Source organism: Saccharomycodes ludwigii, chromosome III, assembly GCF_020623625.1.
Source record: "Saccharomycodes ludwigii strain NBRC 1722 chromosome III, whole genome shotgun sequence".
NCBI classification, from domain to species: domain Eukaryota; kingdom Fungi; phylum Ascomycota; class Saccharomycetes; order Saccharomycodales; family Saccharomycodaceae; genus Saccharomycodes; species Saccharomycodes ludwigii.
Window position 1 is genome coordinate 656,259 of NC_060202.1, and position 21,765 is coordinate 678,023.

A 21,765-nucleotide genomic window follows, 5' to 3' on the forward strand; every position below is an offset into this window, starting at 1 on the left:
AAAAAAAGGAAAGAAAAAAAAAAAGAAAAAAAGAGAAAAAGGAAAAACATTTTTTTTTTTTTTTTTCCTTTTTTTGTTCTGTCGTTTCTTTTTTTTTTTTTTTTTTTCATTTTTTATTCATTTTTTATTTATTCTCCCTTCAGATAGATAGATAAATAGACAATATACACATGTTTTTAAGCTCTAGCTATGAACAAAAAATAAAAAAAAATTATGAAACTAGTAATATATACATATCTCAAAAACTTGTATAAAAATAGTTCGTTCTCCTCCCCCATCATATTTTTCACAAAAAATAAACAAAATTTTAAATAAACAAAAGTCCTAATCATCTATATATACACATATGTAAAAAGTCTATTAAACAAAGTCATTTCTTGGATAATTAAGCTGGAATAAATTTTTCATACAAGGCGGCATTGCCTGATATACTTATTGGGCCAAACGGGTCTTCTTGTTTCAGTTCAACACAACCAGCACTTGCCAAGGATAACATTTGAAAAAATGTTTTACTCACTTCTGATTTATTTAATTTTACTTCTTCTTCTTCTTCTTCTTCTTCTTCTTCTTTTTCTTCTTTTTCTTTCTCATTGTGTGCTTGTAATGGTTGACTTATTTCCAAGAATTCAGTAAAGGTTAATGAGTTGGTGTCCATAAGCTTATCTCTCAAAATAGTTGCTAATTCTACTGTAGATTTAGATACCATTTCGCCATTTTTTTGCATCACTTTTTGTGTCTGCGACGATTCTGACCCACCCGTTTCAGTCCCCTCGCCGTCATCGTTATCTATACCCGTGCCAAGTTCATCGTGAGTAATATCCCCACGATGGTCGCTTTCACCATCATCTAAATTTAAAGAAATATCGAAATCTGGAGCAGAAACATTGGCATAGTCGTGTTCGTATTCTGGTGAAGGCGGTGCGTCATATATTGATACATTTTCATTAGAAACTTGGTGATCCCCATCAATTTTTTGCCTTTTAATTGCTTGATAAGAAACCAGATTCATGAAAACAACGTCAGGTAAGTAGGCCGCACTTTGTTCAAGCAACTTCTCAATGTTTCTCTTTGTAGATTTAGGTTGATCGCCCCTTTTTTGTGGCGAGGTTGGTGGTGTTTCTAATACAGTATTGTCCCTGCCAAGCTCTTCCTCATTATTTCTTCCCCGCATTTCAATATCATCATCTTCCAGAACAAGCTTGGTATTTTTTAAGGCAGAGTTTTTAACAGGTCTGTTTCTATGTGGATTGTCAACACGATCTTTCCCGTCATCTTCGATCTCATCATTTAACCCCAAATCCATATCCAAAAATGGGTTCTCGGCTATGTCCACCTCGCCTTGTTCAAGAGGTCTACCGACCTCCATCGATTGATCTTGCTCGTCTGTAATTATTTCCCCGTTTGTTTCTGAGCCACGTGGTGTATTGGGGACATCTTGATCCATATCTTCGTTCCCATTATTGCCAGAAATTTCAAAGTCTAAATCAAAACCACCATCTGATCTCAATTCATCGTCATCATAGCTATTTTTATCATTTCTGTCTTTAATAATATTGACGTTCAAATCACCTCTAGCAAATTCCAAAGATTCGTCAAAATCATCCAGATCATCCATTTCCATCATCATAGTATTATGTCTATTATTGTGCATGCTTTGGTTCATAGAACCTATGCTCCTTAAAGCCGAAGGTGCAGACGCTTCCGCACCCTGTATATCTCTTCGAGGGTTTCTACTGTTATGCAGAATATCAATAGGCAACTCTTGGTTGTCTAGAAAGCTTAGGGGCTCTTGATAAAATAATTCACCTTCGGTGACAGTATCCTGTAAAATTAAATTGGTAACATTGGAAACCATTGTTTGTCCTGCCGGTGTAGTTACATGGAAAGCATTTGATCTAAAGGCGCTTTTCAATTTAATTAGCGTTTCTGAAATGTCATTTAGTAGATATTTTGTTTTATTAGAATATATACGAACAACACCGTACAGCAATTGGCCGGAAACTCGTAAGCCTATCGTTTCAATCGGTGTTTCTTCGGCAGAAGCATTGGTAGTTGACGTGGCAATGCGTGCGATTTCTTTTGTTGAGGATATAATATCTGTTTGTAACGATTGAGTTCTATTTATTTTTTTATCTAAATTAGCTGCAATCCAAATTTGGGCCAAAGTCAAATTAGATGAAAGGATGGAAGTCATTATTGAAATTTTTTTTTTTTTTTTCTTTTTTTCGTACTTGTTGAGATGTTATTCCTTTATAAACACAATAAGGTCTCAGAGAGGCAACCGAGGATCTTAGTTAGATTAAAGAGCAAAAATGTAAAGAAATGTAAAAAAAAAAAAAAAAAAAATTTAAAAGTGAAGAACCTAGTTAATGTAAGAATAATTCAAAAAGTAGAAGACAAAATCTTATACATATATATATATATATACCTAGTCTTCCACATGAACTTTTAAAAACATTTTTTGAAAAAAAAAAAAAAGTGTAGTGTTTTGGTAGCAAGAAACTTAATTAACTGTTTGCTTTTTCTTTATTATCAATGTACCGAGCAAGGTATATTAAGGAAAAAAAAAAACAAAATAATAAACACGTAAATATTCATATTTCGTGTCGCGTTTTAAATATAAACAATTCAATCTCAATGTTTATTTATTCCTTGAAATATTTTGGCGTTTTATTTTCTTTCACTACAAAATAGCTCGAAATCGGACTTCGGATAATACAGATGTATATTTAACCGGAACCGAATTTTTTTTTTTTTTTTTTTTTTTTAAATACATTTTAGGTTTTTTAATTATTTTAGGTTTTTTAATTATTTTTTAGAAGGTGGCAAATACAAAAAAAAAAAAAAAAACAAAAAAAAAAAGTGAAAACATAGGACAATAACAAGCTCAAAAGTTATTCACATTTCAAAAATAATAAAATTGAGAAAAAGAAAGAAAAAAAAAACTTCATATACTAAAAACAAAGGTAAAATCAAAAACAAATCATGGGTCAAAGCGCATCTAATCCAAACAGAAAAGGTAAGAAAGGTAAAAACCAAAAACCTAAATATGAACCACCAGAACAGTATAGATCTCATAGAGCGGCAAGAAGAAGAAGAAATGGCGGTAACATCAGCGGTACCGAAAAATTGCCAAATGTGTATCCTACCACACGTTGCAGACTAAAATTGTTGCGGATGGAAAGAATAAAGGATCATTTGTTATTGGAAGAAGAATTTGTTACGAATGCTGAAATTTTGAAACCGTTTGAAAAAAAACAAGAAGAAGAAAAGAAGCAACTAGAGGAAATTCGTGGTTCCCCGCTAAGCATTGGCACTTTGGAAGAAATGATAGACGATGATCATGCCATTATCACAAACCCAACTACGGCCGATTATTATGTTTCTATTTTGTCATTTGTTGACAAAGATTTGTTAGAACCTGGCTGTTCAGTTTTATTGCATCACAAAACGATGTCTATTGTTGGTGTTTTACAAGACGATGCTGACCCAATGGTGGCAGCTTTGAAGATAGATAAATCACCAACCGAGTCTTACAGCGACATTGGTGGATTAGAAGCCCAAATTCAGGAAATAAAGGAGGCAGTTGAATTACCTTTAACCCATCCTGAACTATACGAAGAAATGGGTATCAAACCGCCAAAGGGTGTTATATTATATGGTGCGCCTGGTACTGGTAAGACTTTGCTTGCTAAAGCTGTAGCTAATCAAACATCAGCAACCTTCTTGAGAATTGTTGGTTCAGAATTGATCCAAAAGTATTTGGGTGATGGTCCCCGTTTATGTAGACAAATTTTTAAAGTGGCAGCTGAAAATGCACCAAGCATAGTATTTATAGATGAGATCGATGCTATTGGTACCAAAAGGTATGAATCTAATAGTGGTGGTGAAAGAGAAATTCAAAGAACAATGTTGGAGTTGTTAAACCAATTGGATGGATTTGACGATAGAGGGGATGTCAAAGTCATTATGGCCACAAACAAGATAGAAAGTTTGGATCCGGCTTTGATTAGACCGGGAAGAATTGACCGTAAAATTTTATTTGAAAATCCAGATTTGGCCACAAAAAGAAAGATTTTAGGCATTCACACTTCCAAAATGAGCTTGAGTGAAGATGTTAAACTAGATACTTTAGTTACCTCAAAGGATGACTTGTCAGGTGCAGATATTAAAGCCATGTGTACAGAGGCTGGTCTATTGGCATTGAGAGAAAGAAGAATGCAAGTCACAGCAGAGGATTTTAAACAAGCCAAAGAACGTGTTTTGAAAAATAAAGTGGAGGAAAATTTGGAGAGCTTATATTTGTGATCTCTGGTATTTATTTATGAGTATTTAACTTTTTCTTTTTTTCTTTCCTTTTTTTTTTAAAAAAAAAAAAAATTAACTAAATAAATAAATAACTTATATGTATAAATTTAATTATATCTATTATGCTATTAACTCATCAGCTCTATTCGGGTTTTAAATATTTATGTTTATATTCTTGAAAAAATAAATTTGCAAGTGCTTTGTTTTTCCCTATTGAATTAGTATACATCCTGTGCTTGATTATTTTCGTTCTCATCTTTACTATCTATAATAACATTTAATTAGGACTATATAATTAATATAAATGGCCTCATTACATAAGCTGTGGAGACTAAGGCGTAGATTTATATTGACAGGTATACTACATAATATGAATAATTCTATCAACCCACTAGACCAGCCATTTGCTTAATACATATTAATTTCATATTATTTTGCTATGAAAAAGAGACAAATTGAAGTCTTTGTTTTGAACACAAAATATCTGTTAATATGATGAAAACTGCGAATTTTTTTTTTTTTCTTTTTTGTTTTTTTCCCGCACCAAGTTACTTTGTTGAAGTAGTGCACGGTTTATGGATTCACTTGTAGAGGTGTCGCGGTTCTTCCATCATTCATTCATCTCCCCCCCCCCCTTCTGGCTCTTATATAAAACACTACTATCTATATGTATTTTGTGTGTCACACAACTTTCCTTTAGAGAGTATAATTAAGCTAATAGTTGATATTGTATACTATGTAAAATGCAACTTAAAATCACGATGTAATTTTTTTTTTTTGTACCATATTATATTAGTTACCGTTTTAAAAAAGAGACAAAAATAAAAAATAAAATAAAAATAAAAAATAAAATTAAAATGAGAAAATAAGATCAAAGCGTATATCCATAATTACTTCAGTAATTCTCTAGTAAAAGACAGAGAAGGGGATTAAAAACTACAAATTAGATTAAAAGTATTAATTAGAATTTTATTGCAGCAATAATAATATTATATATGTATCTAAGCAAAAAAAAAAAAAAAAAGGAATAAAATAAAAGAAATAGAATAAAAGAAATAATATATATATATATGTTAAAGCTTGGCTGTGTTAAAGATTATTTTTTTTGTCTTTTTTTTTTTTTTTTTTTTTTTTTTTATAAGTTACCTTTGATAGCGTCAATATGGGACTCCTGCAAATATTTTAGTCTATCCTTGATGTATGTACACATTTTATCGTATTTTTCAGTATTAACCACAGGTTCTAGGTATTTGAACTTTAATAAAATACCATATTTATTATCACTATCCTTAGGAGGATCACCACATAGAATTTTGGCATAATTTCTATATATCTCCAATTCTAAATCATGTTTTTGTAAAATTTCAGTTCTCCTATAAGTTCTAACATGCTTGCCAGAATAAATTAAATCTTGTTGTTCACTTAAAAGCAATGGATCAAATTTAGGATGGTTAGAATGGACAAACAACACGTCAATGTTTGGCTTTCCGGCTACGTCAAAGTATTCTTCATAGAAGCTTTGAATATGGCCTTTGTAATTAGGATCTGGCTTCATTTCCGTACTGACGGCTGTTGCGCCGTATTTTTTTAAAATAGACTCTTGGGCAAGTTTGTATCTAGCATAATCTTGAACCATGTCATACTGTAGCATAGCAACACCTCTGAAACCAGATTCATCAGGCGCATGAAAACCATCAACTTTGATCATTGATTTAACCTGGTAAAATGGATATTTATAATAGTTAGCGGCAGCCAAAAATGTTTCTTTGTCACCTTCACCTTGCGATTTTTGTGTGAAAATAGGGTAATACCAGCTTGGTCCATTAACGTTATAATACAAGGATAACAAAGTTGTGGCTAGTTGATCAACCTTATTAATCATTAACTGACCACTTTCAGTTGATGGATCCGGAATAGTACCTTCCAAGTCATGTAACGGCACGTCCTTATTATCAGAACCTGTATCTTGATAAACCCAAGGTGGCGTTATATCATCAATGCAATTCCTAACTCTTTTGTTTAAGTTGATATCAATATCGGCAATGTCGTAATACAATGGCGTAGTAGATCTTCTCCAGAAATCCGGCCACACAACCAAACCGGTAGATTTATAGGGCTCTTTATCAAATATATCATCTAGCGATTTTAGGGGTAAGTTGTCAGCATCTAGCAACAATAAGTTGGCAAAACTGGAGGCACTAATAGCCAAGGATTTGAATTGATAACCTTTGAATTCAAAAGAATCGATGATGTCCTGTGGTAGGAAATCACGGAAATAAATGCACTTGGCATTTAAATTGCTCTCGATATATTGGCAAAAATCATCATCACCTTCGTCACTGTGAGGTATTAAAACTTCAACTGGTAAAGTGGTTCCTGTATTCCGTAACGTTTCAATTAGTGTGTAGGCTAATAGGGAAAATTTACCGCCACCAACAGTCACAATACCATTGCCTTGATAAGCCTGTTTACCCAGGACCACACCGCTAATACTATTGACAAAGGCTGCATGTTTTTCTTTCAAGTCGTTTAAAGTCTCTTCTGGTATTATTAAACAGTTTCTCAACGAATCGTAGCTTAACGTTTCCCAATTTTCAAAGTTATCATAGCCAACATCACCACGTAGCGGACAGTTGTCATGATATTTTCTGTCTAATTTACCAGCAGGAGAGTATTTAGTGATGCTTTCGAATATCTTACGATAAAAGTCATGCAATAGTTTAGTTCTAGTTTCAGTATCCAATAAATTTTGTTCACCGGTCCCTTTGTCTCCCTTAGTGGAATCCGTAGCAATATCAGCCGCCAATTTAACACTATTATCCAGTGGGACATGCTGTAACTCTTCTGGTGCGATTCTCAAATGAGATGCCGCTGCACCATTTTCATCGTTGTTCTTTAATAATGAATCTTCTTCCTCATCATCTAACAATTTGTTTCTATAATTGCTGACGTAATCTGACAATGTTTGTTGGTAAGCTAGAGGTTCGTTTTTACCCTGGTCATCTGTTTTATAATAGTTGTTACTGATATAATCAATTGGATTGAAGTTTAATATATCATTAAAATCAAAACCCAGCATTAGGTTATTGTTGCTATTCTGGACGTTTACACCAGTACTATTATCGTTTTGTATGGTAAAATTGTTTAGGACTGCATTTACAATGAAGAATACGATGGAGATGATCAACCCAAAAATCACGAGTTTTTTAAAAGTTCTTCTATAAAATGGACGTAATAATAGCATGCTCTTTGGGTATTGGGCTGTTATTATTATATTTCTGTTGATGGTTTGCTTAACAAGCTTTTTGTTTTAAAAAAAAAAAATTTTTTTTTTTTTTCCTTTGATTCAGAGGGAAATGATGGTGAGAAATATAAAGAGGACGAAAATAGAAAATAAAAAGTTAAAATGGAAACATCAAAAACCCATCAACCGGTACTTGATTTTTTTTTTTTTTTTTTTTTTTTTTTACAAAACGTAGAAAAAAAGACGAAGAGAAAGCAAAGACCGAACAAAGAAAAGACCGAACAAAAAGCGAGCAAAGAACAAGAAAAAAAAAAAGCAAAAGAAGGCTTATTTTTTTTTTTTTTTTCTCTTTTTTTCACTAAAAATAAAACTATTTTTAAAATTGTAAATGCTATTTTCCGCATTGGTTACTAATAATATATCAGCTATGCGTGGATGTCTAAGGAGTAGGTGAGAATGGGCGAAAGAAAAACTAATAAATTTTTTTTTTTTTTTTCCCTTTTATCACATCTTTTTATTAAATTTGTCAAAAAATCAAAATAAAATAAAATAAAAAAAAAAAAAAAAAACACAATGTTATTTCTCATTACTTTTCTTTTTTTACTCCTTTAATTCTTTATCTTCTATCCCAAGCTTTCTCTTTCCCTCTTTTTTTTCTCTTGGATTTTGTTAAAAAAGTTACCTTGTCAGATGGTCTATCTCATTTGAAGATCAAAAAAAAAAGAAATTTACTCCACTCCTAGAATATTTATTTGCTTATTTACCTGTCACTGACCTACAAAATTCAAAAGAAGTGGTCTTAAAAATACATTCCAAAATATCCAGTTTCTCTTTAATAAAACCCCAAAAAAAAAAAAATGAGAAACATTTTACAGTTGTTCAGGAGACAGATCAACAAACTAGCAAATAATAGCAGATTTGCTATCAGCAATAAAAGAAAAATATGGTACACCGGTACAATTACCATTTTACTGATACTAATCATTACGTTGATCCTGCTTCCCTTAACCAATTCTACAACTATTAATACAAAAAACTACACTGGCACCCAGTTATTAAATAATAACCATCACACTGAACATACCAATGAAAACCTTTCTACTGGAAGTGAAGATGATGAGTTGTTAGCCAATCTACCCGAAGGTTATAGTATCAAACCAATTTCCGAAACATCAACCGCTGCTGAGACAACAATCGACAACGAATCCGGTGGCTACGTTAGCAAATTTCAGCCTGGCTTAGAAGACGTCGGAACCACCGACGATACTATTAACGGTGGGGGTACTATCAAGAAAGTTGAAATTAGAACCACTTTCCCTGCAGAAGTCAAAAAGTTTATAATAGAGATTTTCGAAAATATTAGGGATTATTCTCCATCTTCTTCATTCAAAGTGGAAATGGATAACTCCAATCCTAACTGTAAAGTTAAGGATGTTTCCTTCCATGATTATGAAAGCGTGAATAAGTTTCTAACCAAGGAAGTTTTGTCCAAAGGTTGCTTAAAGCCAATATCAACAAAAGACCTGGGTGTGTTGCAAACATTGCATGGAAATCTTAAAAAAATTATCAAAGATTACTTGCTAAAAAAATACAAGCTTTTAGTTGAAGATAAAGTTATTACGTATAACAAATTGGATAATACTGAATCGGGTATTGTTATTATGGCTGGTGGTAAATATTCCTTGACAGCTTTGGGTGTCTTAAAGTCTATTAGGGAAAACTCAGGTTTGAAAACTAGAAACTCTGTTCCTGTGGAGATTTTTTTCCCGCCAGATATTGACGATGACCAAGCCATCAAATTTTGTACGGAAATTATTCCAAAAGTTGACAATACTGGATTGACTTCGTGTACTTTAATGTCTAGACTATTGCCAGAATCTGAGGATCCAACCAAGACCATCAAAAACATACAGGGATACCAATACAAGGCGATGTCCATACTATTTTCCAAATTCCAAAAAGTGTTATTTTTAGACGCAGATAATTATGTTGTGAACCCAATAGATGGATGGTTTAATAATATAATTTTTGAGAGAAGCGGGTTGATCTTGTGGCCTGATTTTTGGCGTAGGGTTCATCATCCATGGTTCTACACCATAACCGGCCTAAATGTTGATGAAAACAGGAGGGTCAGGTTCGCCAGTGACCATCTAATTTCTCCAGAAATATTGAAAAATCTAGACGGCCCTGTCCCATATCACGATTACAGTGGTACTATACCTGATTTATCTAGCGAATCTGGCCAATTGTTAATCGATAAGAATATGCATATGGACACTTTGATATTAAGTCTTTATTACAATATTAATGGTCCGAACGTTTTCTATCCCCTATTAGGACAAGGAGGTGCGGGTCAAGGTGATAAAGATACATTTGCTGCAGCAGCCTTTAATTTTCACGGTCTAAACAAGATGTATCAAGTTCGTGGCACTCCTAGAGCTATTGGGTACCACTGTGATAAGAACGAAGTGTCTATTGAGGACTTGAAGAATAGCGCAGGGCTGGGTGAGGGCGCTTGGTCTTTTAGAGGAGTGGGTATTTTACAATCAGATTTTACTGAAGACTATAAGATCGAACAAGCTACCAAGATGGCTATTCAAGGTGGATTAAGGGATGCATTGAGGAGGTATCTAGAAGATTGGGGTAACAAGCATAACGATGAATTACCTGGGCCTAAAGGCGGCAAAGAGTGGTGGGCTGCTTTGGAGTCGAAGGATAAAGTCAAACAAGAATTTTATAAGTCAGTGTCAAAGAATTATAGCTTAAAAGACTTCCTTATAGAATACGATTTATCTCCAAAAGTGTTTGTTCATTCTAATTTGCCCAAATTAAATCCATTAGAAATGGGTTTCCAAGAAGATATGGTCTATAACGGCAAGAAATTCAAAGGTAGAGAGGGTTTTACTAAATCACCAATGGCTAAATTTACCGGGCATTTTAGAATGTATGAACTTGAACAGATGAAGAGTATGACTAATTATGATTTGGAATTAGCTACATTCAAATTGTACAACGATGTCTTGTGCACAGAAGATGAAAAAATAAACGATGTTACTGGTACCCCTGAATTAGCGTTGTGGAAAATCCCTTATTTATATGATAAGTTCACTAATGACGAGGAATTGAAAGAGGGCAATTTTGGACCAGATAAGATGTGTTTATACATTAAAGACAGATATACTTATTTGAAAAAGAGTACATGGGAGTCTAGTAGATACTAGAAGGCTTGAGAATGTGGATTTTCTTTGTGGCCTGTTTTAAAAGAGAAAGTAGCATTGTGTTTATGATTTAGGTCATATTCTAGTTAACTAAAGTGCGAGAAAGCATACCAATTTAATTATTTCATATAATTTAAGTAATTTTTGGAGTTCTTATGTAAAAGGCTTGTGTTGTGTGGGATAATATTACGACTAATTGATTTTTTTTTTTCTTTTTTTTTTCTGTTTTGATCTCTGTTTTGATCTCAGTACGGCACTCCGGGTTCTTTATTAGTCGGTTTTTTATGAACCGGCAATTCCTTTCATATGTAGTTTAAATAATGCTTCTTCAGAATAAAAATCATCAAATGGGCAAATGGCGCAGTTGGTAGCGCGCTACCCTTGCAAGGTAGAGGTCATCGGTTCGACTCCGGTTTTGTCCAAACAGTTTGAGTATTTTATTTTTTTTTTTATTTTAGCGCGTGGTATGGTTTTAGATTACTATTTTTGTATGTATCTTTTATAGGACTCTACAAAAATACGGGAAAGGAATGAAAATAAAGACCCCCTCCCCCTCCCCTCTCTCTTTGCAAGCAATTGAATCAATAAAAAGATAAAAATCAAGTCCAATTCATACTCGTGTTTTAACTTTTCTTTTTGCCTAATTATACATCCAAGATGTGTTCATCAGCGCAATGGACATTCTGTGCATATCATACAATCACATGAGACTCTCTTTTTATATACAAATACACATACATATATATATATATTCACAACCATACAAGATATTAATTCCTTTTCTGCATTTAAAAGTAGCGTTCCAAATAACTGGAACTTGCCACATAACTAAATCCCTTAAAAACAGTATTATTGTTGTTAGTATTGTTGCAACCGATTGGTGCGACACCAGTATCAGGTGCGGTTATATCACTATCTAATCTTTGGTTTGTAAATTCCTCGTCAAAATTCTCAGCTAATGACCAATCATTAATAATAGGAACAATAGGCCCATTAGAAGATTGTTGTAATGAGCCATCTTCCATATTTTTCCAATTGATTTTTCTGAAAACGAAATGTTGCTGGAAACCAGTTGTTTTACTGGGAGACGACTTCTTGCTCCTATTTCTCTTCCTGTTACCACTGTTACTATTGCCATTGTTATTATTATTGGGGATAGTTTTCCAATATTTGTCAACGTTCCATCTCTTGTTAACATCCTTTTTTAATAATGCACCCAGCAAGTCTTTCATACCCTCACTCAAATAAAATGGCAATTTTACCTGTTTTTCCTTTAATATTTTGTTCAATATCACTTTGTGGTTTACTCCTACATAAGGCGGTTTTCCACATATCATATCGTAGACAATACAACCCAGTGAATACCAATCGCATAATCTGGTATAAGGAATCCCCTGTAGAATTTCTGGTGCTGCATATTCAGGTGTGCCTATTATAGAATGCAGAGTCTCTACGTCATCTTCTTCGTTGACGCTACTGTTATTACCGTCTTCATTTGTTTTCTGTTTGCTTAATCCAAAATCGGTTAAAACTAAATGCCCTCTCTCGTTTAGCAAACAATTCTCCGGTTTTAAATCCCGATAAACAATGCCTTTGGAATGAAGAAATTTCAGTGCTAAACTAATTTCAGCAGCATAAAACGCTGCTGCGTCCTCTTCTAATTTACCCAAGTTCTTTAGATGATAAAATAGCTCCCCTCCAGGAATATATTGCAATAACAGATACAACTTGTTGTTATCATGAAACGAGTAGAAAAGCTTCACTATATGAGGATGTTCTAAGCTGGATAAGATCGAACGTTCAGCAAAAGTTCTTTCTAATCTTTTCTGTAGTGCTCCTTCATTGTCAATATTGTCTTTTTGCTTTTGACTACCCTCAGCTTCGTCAGGGATTAATATGATTTCTGCTTTTTTCAATTGTTTCATGGCATATAATTTATTGTTATAATGATCCCTGACTAATAGGACTTTCCCATAAGCGCCTTTCCCCAAAACTCTTAAAGGTTGGAAGTCTGTTAATTTTCTTTTGATGTGTTTGTGTTTGTGTCCTATTTTGTCGTCAGCAATAGTATGATCATCATCATCATTGTCGTCGTCGTTGTCGTCGTCGTCTTCTTCAAAGACGTTCTCATTCATATAACAACTGTTGTCTTTAATGCTATTTTCCATTAATAAAATTCTTGTTGTGTTTGGTGGTGTATTTATAGATAATTTAGATAACATGGATGATCTTCTTCTGCTTCTTGAACCTATTGGTATCGCCTTTAATTCATTTCTTTTGAAGCTATTGTTATTTTCACTATAGGTATCAGTAACGTTTAATGTAGTGCTCTTGGTGTCCGCAATGTTAATGCCATGAGCAGCAGTATGTATTGGTTCAATGGAAGATGTTGCTTGGTGTGTTATGATAATAGGTGTTGTTCTTGTTGTAGGCAATGCAGTTGGGTTTAAACTCATTAAGTTTTTATGCTGGACTCCGATTGCAAAATCATTATTTGATTGATATTCAATATGATATTCTTGTTTTTTTTGTTGTATGATGGTACTTTGTTCATCCTGTAAAATGGCACAATTTCCATCAACAGTCAGTTGACTAAACTCTTCATCTAAAGAAAAAATGCTCATTTTTGGCTTCTGGCTCAAACTTTTTCTCTTTTTTTTTTTTTTTTTTTTTTTCTTCCAAAAGTTTCTTCCGGGGTTGAACAAAGTGGTTTGGTTTTGAAAATGTTCATTATATTTTTTTTTTTTTTTTTTTTTTTTTTTGTCTGTGTTTTATAACGGTATTTTATTCGCTATGAAAAAAAAAAAAAAAAAAAAATCTCACGTGTGTAAAACTTCATACCATTTAAATTTTATTAATTTCTTTTAATTTTAATTTTAAAATTTAATTTTAAATTTTTTTTTTTCAGTCAAAAATATAAGCTAATTAGAACCAAAAAACTTTCCAATTATGACACATAATAACTCAAGTGTCTCCTCGGTTAAAAATATTGAGGCCTAAAATACAACTGTATAAAGAAAATCTTGAAACAGCCCTAACGACTTACAACACACCCATGAAGTAAAAACAGAATATCTTGATATATGTATACATTTATATATATATATATATTATTTGAAACCAATAAAATCTAAAACATAAAAATCGCCAAAAAAAAAATTTTTTTATTTTAATCAATAACGCTCTAAAAACTCAATGATAATAATATGTCACAATAATACGCATTTTAAGAATATAGTTTCGATATTTTCTCATATGTCTCTAAAGAAATAACATTATTGGTCAATAATATCTTGTTTAATTCGAAAATTAATTGTATAATTTCTTTCTCATCAAAATTAGAAATAATAGTGGATAAAACTGTGCCTACGGTAATCCTATTTTCGCTAATAAAAGTTTCGTAGTATAAATTCATAAATGAACCCATCATAAATTGACAATCGACTCTATCAGTGATACCACCATGACCAGGAATGGAATGCCCAAAATCCTTAACCTTAAATGCTCTCTTCAACCCAGAAGCGAAAAACCCACCAAATGGAGCAAAAAGAGATGCAAAAGTTGCTAAATTGATAGCATGGAAATATATTGGTTTTATGGTGATACTTTCAATCCCAATCTTCGCAAATATTATTGGTGGTAATCTATATTTTTGTGGCAAAAAAACAGGGTTAACCTCACAGGTTAATGGAGTGAAAAAGTTTGTTTTGATATCGTCAGTCACTGGACAAGTCATATAACTGTAACTAGATAAAATTCTGGTTAGAATAATAGAGGCTAGCATGGTGAAAAACCAAGCACCCATAAAACCTTCCAATGTCTTTTTTGGTGAAATAGCAATCAACTTTGTGCGACCAAAAGTGATGCCGCACAAATAAGCAAAAATGTCATTAACAATAACTAATCCACAAGGCATTAAAAACCAAAATAATCCGTTCAAAACATTCTTAATTATTAGATGCGCTTGGAAAACAACCAATACTAAAACCATGTGGGTGGCACATAGAGACGCGAATTGAAATTTCAAAAATCCCTTTTTCAAACTAGAAACAAACATAACAAACCCCAAAACGTACAAACAATAACAGATAAATATATGGTTTATTGCAATGAAATTCAAAAATTTATAATTTATAAAGTAATATCTGAAATATTTAAATAAAGATTGCCCATCCAAATAATAAATTGTTGTAAAAAGGAAGTACCAATTCAAAGTCCTTGTCAAAGGTAACTTTTTCTCCCTAGAAGATATATGAGTAACATGGATACACTCCTTAAAAGTAGTTATTTGACAAAAGAAAATTAAAATAAGACACCAGATATGACCAGAGGCTAAAATAACAAAAAATCCGATAATCATTATCAAAGTCCAAACGGTACGAACTATAAAAGTAGACAGTTTTTTAGAATGCGTTGGATCAGCTAGTTCTGTATTTCCTTGTTTTGGGGTAGGTCTAGAAAGTGCAGAAGAATTAGCTGAATCAATTGTATTCAACTGTTCAGAAGATAAAGCATTTTTTTCTCTGGATATTAAACGTTCATTTTCTCCTGCTTTTTTAATAGCAGTAGAAGTAGCATTAGTATGTTTCTTCGATGGCATATTATTAATAATATTATTAATGGTAATAGGTGTATTTTGATATAAATGTGTCTATAGTGAGGCAGGTGTATAATAGCAATTTAATATTTACAGTTTTCCTTTCTTTCTTTCTTTCTTTTTTTTTTTTTTTCTTTTTTTTATTTTTTTTTGGTCTCAATAATAGCAAATGATAATAAAAATGAGCTGGAATAATTATTGTAGAAAGGAAGGGAAAGGAGGAGGAAGATGCGTATATTCTTTATGTATTTTGTTGATGTTGAGTGATTAATAAAAGCTACTGATAAATATACATATATACTCTTGTCTTATGAAAAAGAGTGTCTTGAAAGAAGTAAGAGAGTCTTGGAATGATTTTAAACTCCCTTTATTGTTACAAGGAAAGGGTAAATATTTGGAAAAGTAACAGGAAAAATTGGAAAAGAAAGGAAAAAAAAAAAAAAATGAGAGTGGGTTGAGAAGAGAACAAGGTCATAGAAACTTGGAAAATTCATTATAAAAAAAAAAAAAAAAAAAAAACGTATATATATATTAAATTCTTATACAAAATTTTCATAGAAAACAACGCAGATCTATATATATATATTGCAAGAGTTTTACCCGAATACAAACCTATCCAATGATATTTCATTTTCACATGCAAGCATTAATAAAAATTCTAACTAGCCTACCACCATCAAGCACATGCCTTGTATTGCTCAAGACGAGTAGTCAAAGGATATTATTAGCAAATACATAATATCATTTCTTCTTCAATAAAGATGAAGCAGGTATGACATTCCCATTCTTATCCTCCACCTCAATAACCCATTTATTATCAACATCGCCTGTAACATTCTTGTAACCATTGGCAGATTTAGTAGTAGTAGTAGTAGCAGCAGCAGCAGCAGCAGCGGCAACCCCAGTCCCAGAATTTTCAAGCTCTTCCTTCAAATGTTTGACTTCTTTAATAGTAGAGATACCTTTAAAAACAATCGGATTTGAAGAAACACCTAAGCATTTTAATCCAAATATATGTTTTGGTTCTGAGAAATGCTTATTATAATTTTTATACCCCCTATATTGAACATTCCCGCAAATCTCGCATGGATATTCCACATCCAATTTTTGCAATTTATATAGCCACTTAGGAATAGGCAATCCATCAGTCCCCAATGGCATGTTGTATAGATTCAACAACTTTTGGTCCTCCTCATCTTCGCTATTACTGCTGTCGTTATCATTATTAAAGCTTGCTCTAAAAAGCTTTTTTTGCAGTGTCTCGTCTCGCTTGTCTTGTTTATATTCTTCTGGTGTATAAATGGGCTCATCGTACTCCTTGGTTAATTTTTGTAACTCTTTGCTTCTCTCTTTCGCAGTAAATGCCAATTTACGTTCATGAAAGCTTTTTGTCCGGTTTATAACATCATTCAACAATTTTGAACAAATCCAATGCAATTTGTACTCTGATTTTAAAAATTCCCCTTTATTTTTATAATTTTCCAAATGCTCCGTATCATCCAAATGCTTTACATAATTCTTCTCATCGTTTTTGAAAAATTTATCGCAGCATATACAAAAAATTTGTTCCTCTTCGTTTTGAGTGGTGCGTCCAGTGGAAGAAACCTTATGCTTGATTCCTGCACTTATTATGTGTGGAAAAGACTTGTTAACAACATCAGATTCAAAGATATCATAATCTATTAATGGGTATATTTTTCTAAAATCACACGTTAGTTTATTTGTCAATTTTACAATAAAATCCTTGTACTTTTCAGAATCTCTATTAATTTTTGATTCAAATAAATACGCAAAATCAGTGGCTTCAAACAATTCCAAGGTAGCAACAAAAAATTCCAAAAAAGTTACAGAAGCATCTTCCATGACGTTTAACCAGTCATTATAAAAACTATCCAAATTTAAAAAGTCTCCATAGTGTTCATCTCTAGTAAAGATTTTATTCAAATTTAAATCCATAGCTTTTAATGATAGTAATGATGTATTATTCTTACTTCTATTAAAATGATTAGTGGGGAACATTTTATATTCTCTGTTAAAATCATCACCATTATCACTAGGGTCATGTTTGTCATATGTAGAATTGATCGACTTTAACAACAAATCAAATTTATCCAAGTCTAATTCATCTGTATTTTCTTCAATACTATAATTTTTTTGAACTTCCTTCTTAAGATCAGTCTCATTGGCAGTATCTTCAATTTCATTACACAATTGCAATACCCTTTTTAAAAAATCATTGATCTCATGTTGTTGGATTAAAGTTTGCTTTCTTTTCCTTATTCTTCTTTTCCATTTGTATATTCTATTTGAACTAATATTTTCTTTGGCAATCAACGATTTCAAACGGATATTATTACAACCAGCAATTTTCAAATATTCTTGATAGTTAGCATAGAAAACTTGTGGGTTCCTTTGGATCCTTTCAGTTATATTCTTTTCAATAACTTCGAGTTCTTCATATTTAAGTCTTTGTTTTTCCAGCTGATCTGTACTCATTAGTTTTTAATTTTTATTTTTATTTTTTACCTTCTCCCTTTTCTTTATTTTCCTCTAGTTCTCTCTTGGATAAAATGTTATGTTAAAGTAAAGATGGTCCTATCTAATTCATTCAATTTATTGATACTTTAAAAAAAAGAACGTGATAAAAATAAAGTATCGATGCTTTTTTTTTTTTTTTTTTGAAAGTTAATATCACACGCTCCTCTGTAAATGGCCTTGATGTGTGAGCGTAATCCCCGTATAAAGTGATGTAAAACAGATAGTTGAGGTGATCAGTAGAAATATTTATGGTGAGTAATGTAGATGATGTTGTTATGTAAAAAATATAATTAGTGATAAGTTAAATGAAAAATACAAAAAAATTAAAAAAAGGGTCATTAGTATCACTGTTACCATACAAATTGGTAACGATCCAAATATATTGGTTTATCTTTACTAAAATTTCCTTCTTTTACTAGGACGAGCATTTTTGGCATGTTTATTCTCTTTAATAGTTCTTTCTTTTCTTATTTGTTCGGTACTCTTCAACTCAGACTTAGATCCAGCAGTATTGTAGCCTTTAACATTAATACCACTTTCCAACGCTTTATTCACCTTCTTCTTTTGTTTTTCATAATCATCTCTATATTTATCCGGTAACTTTGGTGCTTTCAATTGCTTATGTACAAACCTGCCATTCCTTCCAACATTACCATCAGTTCCCGCAGATTTTGGATTCCTCAATAAATTAGTTGGAATCGAACTCTCCTTAGCACCAACCCTTAATGGACCAATCTTTCTATGTTTAGACCATTCTTCAAATTTACCACTTCTAAAACTGGCAGGCAATTTTTGTCCGCTTTCTCCAATAATGTATTTTTTATTATCAACACCTTGGGCATTAACATATTTTTTTCTTTTCTTATCCCAGGTAAGCTTTACCGCCTGCTTATGTACTTGCACCTTATCGTCACCATTCAAATCAAATGTAGCACCAGCCGCGTCATTGGTGAAGCCAGATGTCAAGGATAATTGTTTGTCTTGAATGTTAGAAACTGGTGCATAGTGACTGATAAAAAAGTTCGGATCTCTATAAGTCTTTTTGCCCTTATGGGTATGGGTTGATTCGCCTAAGACATCGTCAGCATCCTCAAAATTCGCCTTTAGTATCTCTTCTGGAACAGTGTAACCAGAAACCAAATCTGTATCGTCATCTCCTTGTCCATTCTTAGTAGCTAATACTTCTTCTTCCAAATTATGCCTTAATCCAGCTAATCTTTCCTTTTCAATCAACAATCTTCTTTCTTTGGCTTTGGCTTGTATTGGTGCTAAGGTCTTTCTTCTCCTTTGCATTAAAATAGCAATACCATCTTCTGGACTTTTCCCAATTTCAAAGACAGTTTCTTTATGACGTCTATTTTGTAATTTGGACAAAAATTCCAATTTTTCCTTTTCTGCATTTTTACCAAATTTCAAATTTTGTTCATCCCATCCACCATGCATCACTTCCTTAGATCTTTTAACAGATTCAGCACTTGCGGTTTGTCTTGTTCTCGAGTACAATCTTTCAGCTTTTAGTGCAGTTTTTTTCAAAATCTGTAAATCAAAATTAGAATCCATCAGGTTCTTATATAAATCCCCCATACTTTCTATATCCAGACGAGGACATGTACCCAATACTATCCTATTTGTGTACGAAATTTTTGGTGGAACAAAGGCATCCTCTTCTTTGCCCTCAGAAACCCATTTGTTTTTTAAAAGTTCCACAGCAGATTCATACATTGGTGTTAACAAAATCTTCTTGCCCAAAAACAATTCTAGATCTAACAAATACGGTAGTTCGTTTTCAGAAACAATTGAATAGGCCCAGCCTCTGTTACCAGCTCTTGCAGTTCTACCCACACGATGAATAAAAATTTTGGAGGATGATGGCAACGAATAATTAATAACATTAGCTAAAATTGGAATATCGATACCTCTTGCAGCAACATCGGTAACAACCAAGATAGACGTTAAACCACAACGAAAATTATACAACTGTTGTTTACGAGCATGTTGATCTAAAGTACCATAGGTATAAGAACACAAAAATCCACAGTCTTTCAATAGTTGTGTTATATATTCAACGTGATGACGGGTTGGAACAAAGATGATTGTGGATTTTTCAGATGGTAATTCATTAGCACTGGGCATTTTAACTTTTTTAAAATGCTTCCTTTTATTCCTGCGATTGTTGTTACTTTCCTCATCACTAGCACTATCGTCATCCCCAATCGTTTTTTTGAAATTCAAAATTTCTTCAGTTGTGGCTATTGGGATTTTAATAACCTCTTGTAGTATAAATAGCAAATTAGCCTCCCTCTCATCATTTTTACTCGTCAAGAATAACATCTCCAAATGTTCGCTGATTTTTGTTTCTGTGTCCAATCTAACTAGCACTGGATTGCTTAACCCAGCTTTTGCAAAATCAACCAATGAACTGGGTAACGTGGCACTGAATAATAACGTTTGTCTTTGTGGTGGCAAAGCATATAATAACTCATTTAGCTGTTCTTGAAATCCCATCTCAAATAATCTGTCAGCTTCATCAAAAACAATGTATTCAACTGTTTTAAGATCCAATTTCATTTCAACTTTCAAGTGCAAAAAACGGCCCGGAGTAGCAATAACTACATCAGGATTAGACATCATCATTCCAAATTGATCTTCTAAAGAATCACCACCAGTAAGCAAAGTACTACGTAAATCAGTGCCTTTACTAAACTCTTTGAAAACTTTAAAAGTTTGCAAGGCTAATTCTCTGGAGGGAGATAAAATGACTGCCCTAATACCAATTTTTGCTGAATGTGTCTTCAGTTTTTCAATCATAGGTAAGATAAAAGCAGCAGTTTTACCAGAACCAGTACGTGCCATACCAACCAAATCTCTACTTTGTAAGATTAGTGGGATAGTTTTTCTTTGGATTGGCGTTGGCTGACGGAAACCCTTTTTCGAAATATTTATCAAAAGCTTCTTAGATAAACCAAAACTGGCAAATGAGCCCTTTTTGGCCTTTTTATTGGTAGCATTAGCCTGATTATTAGCAATGTTTAAACTGAAATAATCATTTATATCATCGTCGCCGTTGTCTCCTTCTTCTTTTCCCTTATTAGTGTCTTTGTTTGAAACTTCTAGAGCTGGGAATGATAGAATATCCCGTTGTGAATTTTTTTTTTCTCTCGAGTTTTTTCAGTAATCCTGGAATTAGATTCCTTGTCTTGATAATCAATGATGTCCTGATAATCGCCTTCATCATATGAACTAACAGAACCTTCACTATCGCTTGAAGAAGCGTTATTTAGTGTGATACTGTTCGCAATATCGAAACCATCTTCTGAATCACTATCTTCTCGATGCGAGTCTCTAAAAACTCTTTTTTTAGTTACACTCATTGATTGATTGATTGATTGATTGATTTTTTTTTTTGGTCTTTTTTTTTTTTTTTTTTTTTCTTACCAAAATATATTAAAGTTATTTTAAGTTAAATAAATTGACAAATATTTTTATAAAAATAAAAGATTCTTGGTGATATATATATTTTTTTTTTTTTATTCAAAATTTGTCATAATAAAATTAAAAAGAAACGTTCATTCTTTTATCCGATGCCTTTGAAGTCCATCAGTGATCCAGCTCGTATAATATATATATATATATATATATATATATTTTTTTTTTTTTTTTTACTTTCAGATTTAAAAAAATTTTTTTAAATTACCGATTATCCTAACAATGAAAAATAATTTGAAAAAAAATTATTGTCTTAATGTCTTAATATGCCTTAAGGGAACTTACTTTAAAATGAACAAAAAAAAAGCAATGGAAAATCTATTCCAAAAGTTTATCAGCATATCTAAGACCAGAATAAAATCCTCGATTTTGTC

The 21,765-nt window shown here is 32.4% G+C and overlaps 8 protein-coding genes and 1 non-coding gene across 9 annotated transcripts; 3 read left to right on the plus strand and 6 right to left on the minus strand.

Annotated features, from left to right (window-relative positions):
• Nucleotides 1–385: 385 nt before the first annotated feature.
• MCD1 (kleisin alpha) lies at nt 386–2,194 on the minus strand (the record flags this gene model as incomplete). Its single annotated transcript, XM_046077260.1, has 1 exon — nt 386–2,194. One exon carries the CDS (start codon nt 2,192–2,194, stop codon nt 386–388), a length of 1,809 nt encoding a protein of 602 aa, XP_045935002.1.
• Nucleotides 2,195–2,985: 791 nt separating this feature from the next.
• RPT2 (proteasome regulatory particle base subunit RPT2) lies at nt 2,986–4,308 on the plus strand (the record flags this gene model as incomplete). The annotated part of the gene is made up of 1 exon (XM_046077261.1): nt 2,986–4,308. One exon carries the CDS (start codon nt 2,986–2,988, stop codon nt 4,306–4,308), a length of 1,323 nt encoding a protein of 440 aa, XP_045935003.1.
• Nucleotides 4,309–5,443: 1,135 nt separating this feature from the next.
• On the minus strand, nt 5,444–7,552 carry SCDLUD_002545 (alpha-mannosyltransferase; the record flags this gene model as incomplete). Its single annotated transcript, XM_046077262.1, has 1 exon — nt 5,444–7,552. One exon carries the CDS (start codon nt 7,550–7,552, stop codon nt 5,444–5,446), a length of 2,109 nt encoding a protein of 702 aa, XP_045935004.1.
• Nucleotides 7,553–8,409: 857 nt separating this feature from the next.
• Nucleotides 8,410–10,773, plus strand: SCDLUD_002546 (alpha-mannosyltransferase; the record flags this gene model as incomplete). The annotated part of the gene is made up of 1 exon (XM_046077263.1): nt 8,410–10,773. One exon carries the CDS (start codon nt 8,410–8,412, stop codon nt 10,771–10,773), a length of 2,364 nt encoding a protein of 787 aa, XP_045935005.1.
• A 346-nt stretch (nt 10,774–11,119) lies between these two features.
• On the plus strand, nt 11,120–11,192 carry SCDLUD_002547. The gene has a single exon. It is a non-coding gene; the product is annotated as a tRNA-Ala (tRNA).
• Nucleotides 11,193–11,558: 366 nt separating this feature from the next.
• On the minus strand, nt 11,559–13,394 carry YPK3 (putative protein kinase YPK3; the record flags this gene model as incomplete). Its single annotated transcript, XM_046077264.1, has 1 exon — nt 11,559–13,394. The coding sequence occupies one exon, from the start codon at nt 13,392–13,394 to the stop codon at nt 11,559–11,561; it is 1,836 nt and encodes a 611-aa protein (XP_045935006.1).
• A 602-nt stretch (nt 13,395–13,996) lies between these two features.
• CDS1 (phosphatidate cytidylyltransferase) lies at nt 13,997–15,370 on the minus strand (the record flags this gene model as incomplete). The annotated part of the gene is made up of 1 exon (XM_046077265.1): nt 13,997–15,370. One exon carries the CDS (start codon nt 15,368–15,370, stop codon nt 13,997–13,999), a length of 1,374 nt encoding a protein of 457 aa, XP_045935007.1.
• Nucleotides 15,371–16,108: 738 nt separating this feature from the next.
• On the minus strand, nt 16,109–17,863 carry PRP9 (SF3a splicing factor complex subunit PRP9; the record flags this gene model as incomplete). Its single annotated transcript, XM_046077266.1, has 1 exon — nt 16,109–17,863. One exon carries the CDS (start codon nt 17,861–17,863, stop codon nt 16,109–16,111), a length of 1,755 nt encoding a protein of 584 aa, XP_045935008.1.
• Nucleotides 17,864–18,301: 438 nt separating this feature from the next.
• DBP10 (ATP-dependent RNA helicase DBP10) lies at nt 18,302–20,758 on the minus strand (the record flags this gene model as incomplete). Its single annotated transcript, XM_046077267.1, has 1 exon — nt 18,302–20,758. One exon carries the CDS (start codon nt 20,756–20,758, stop codon nt 18,302–18,304), a length of 2,457 nt encoding a protein of 818 aa, XP_045935009.1.
• Between the last annotated feature and the right edge of the window lie 1,007 nt (nt 20,759–21,765).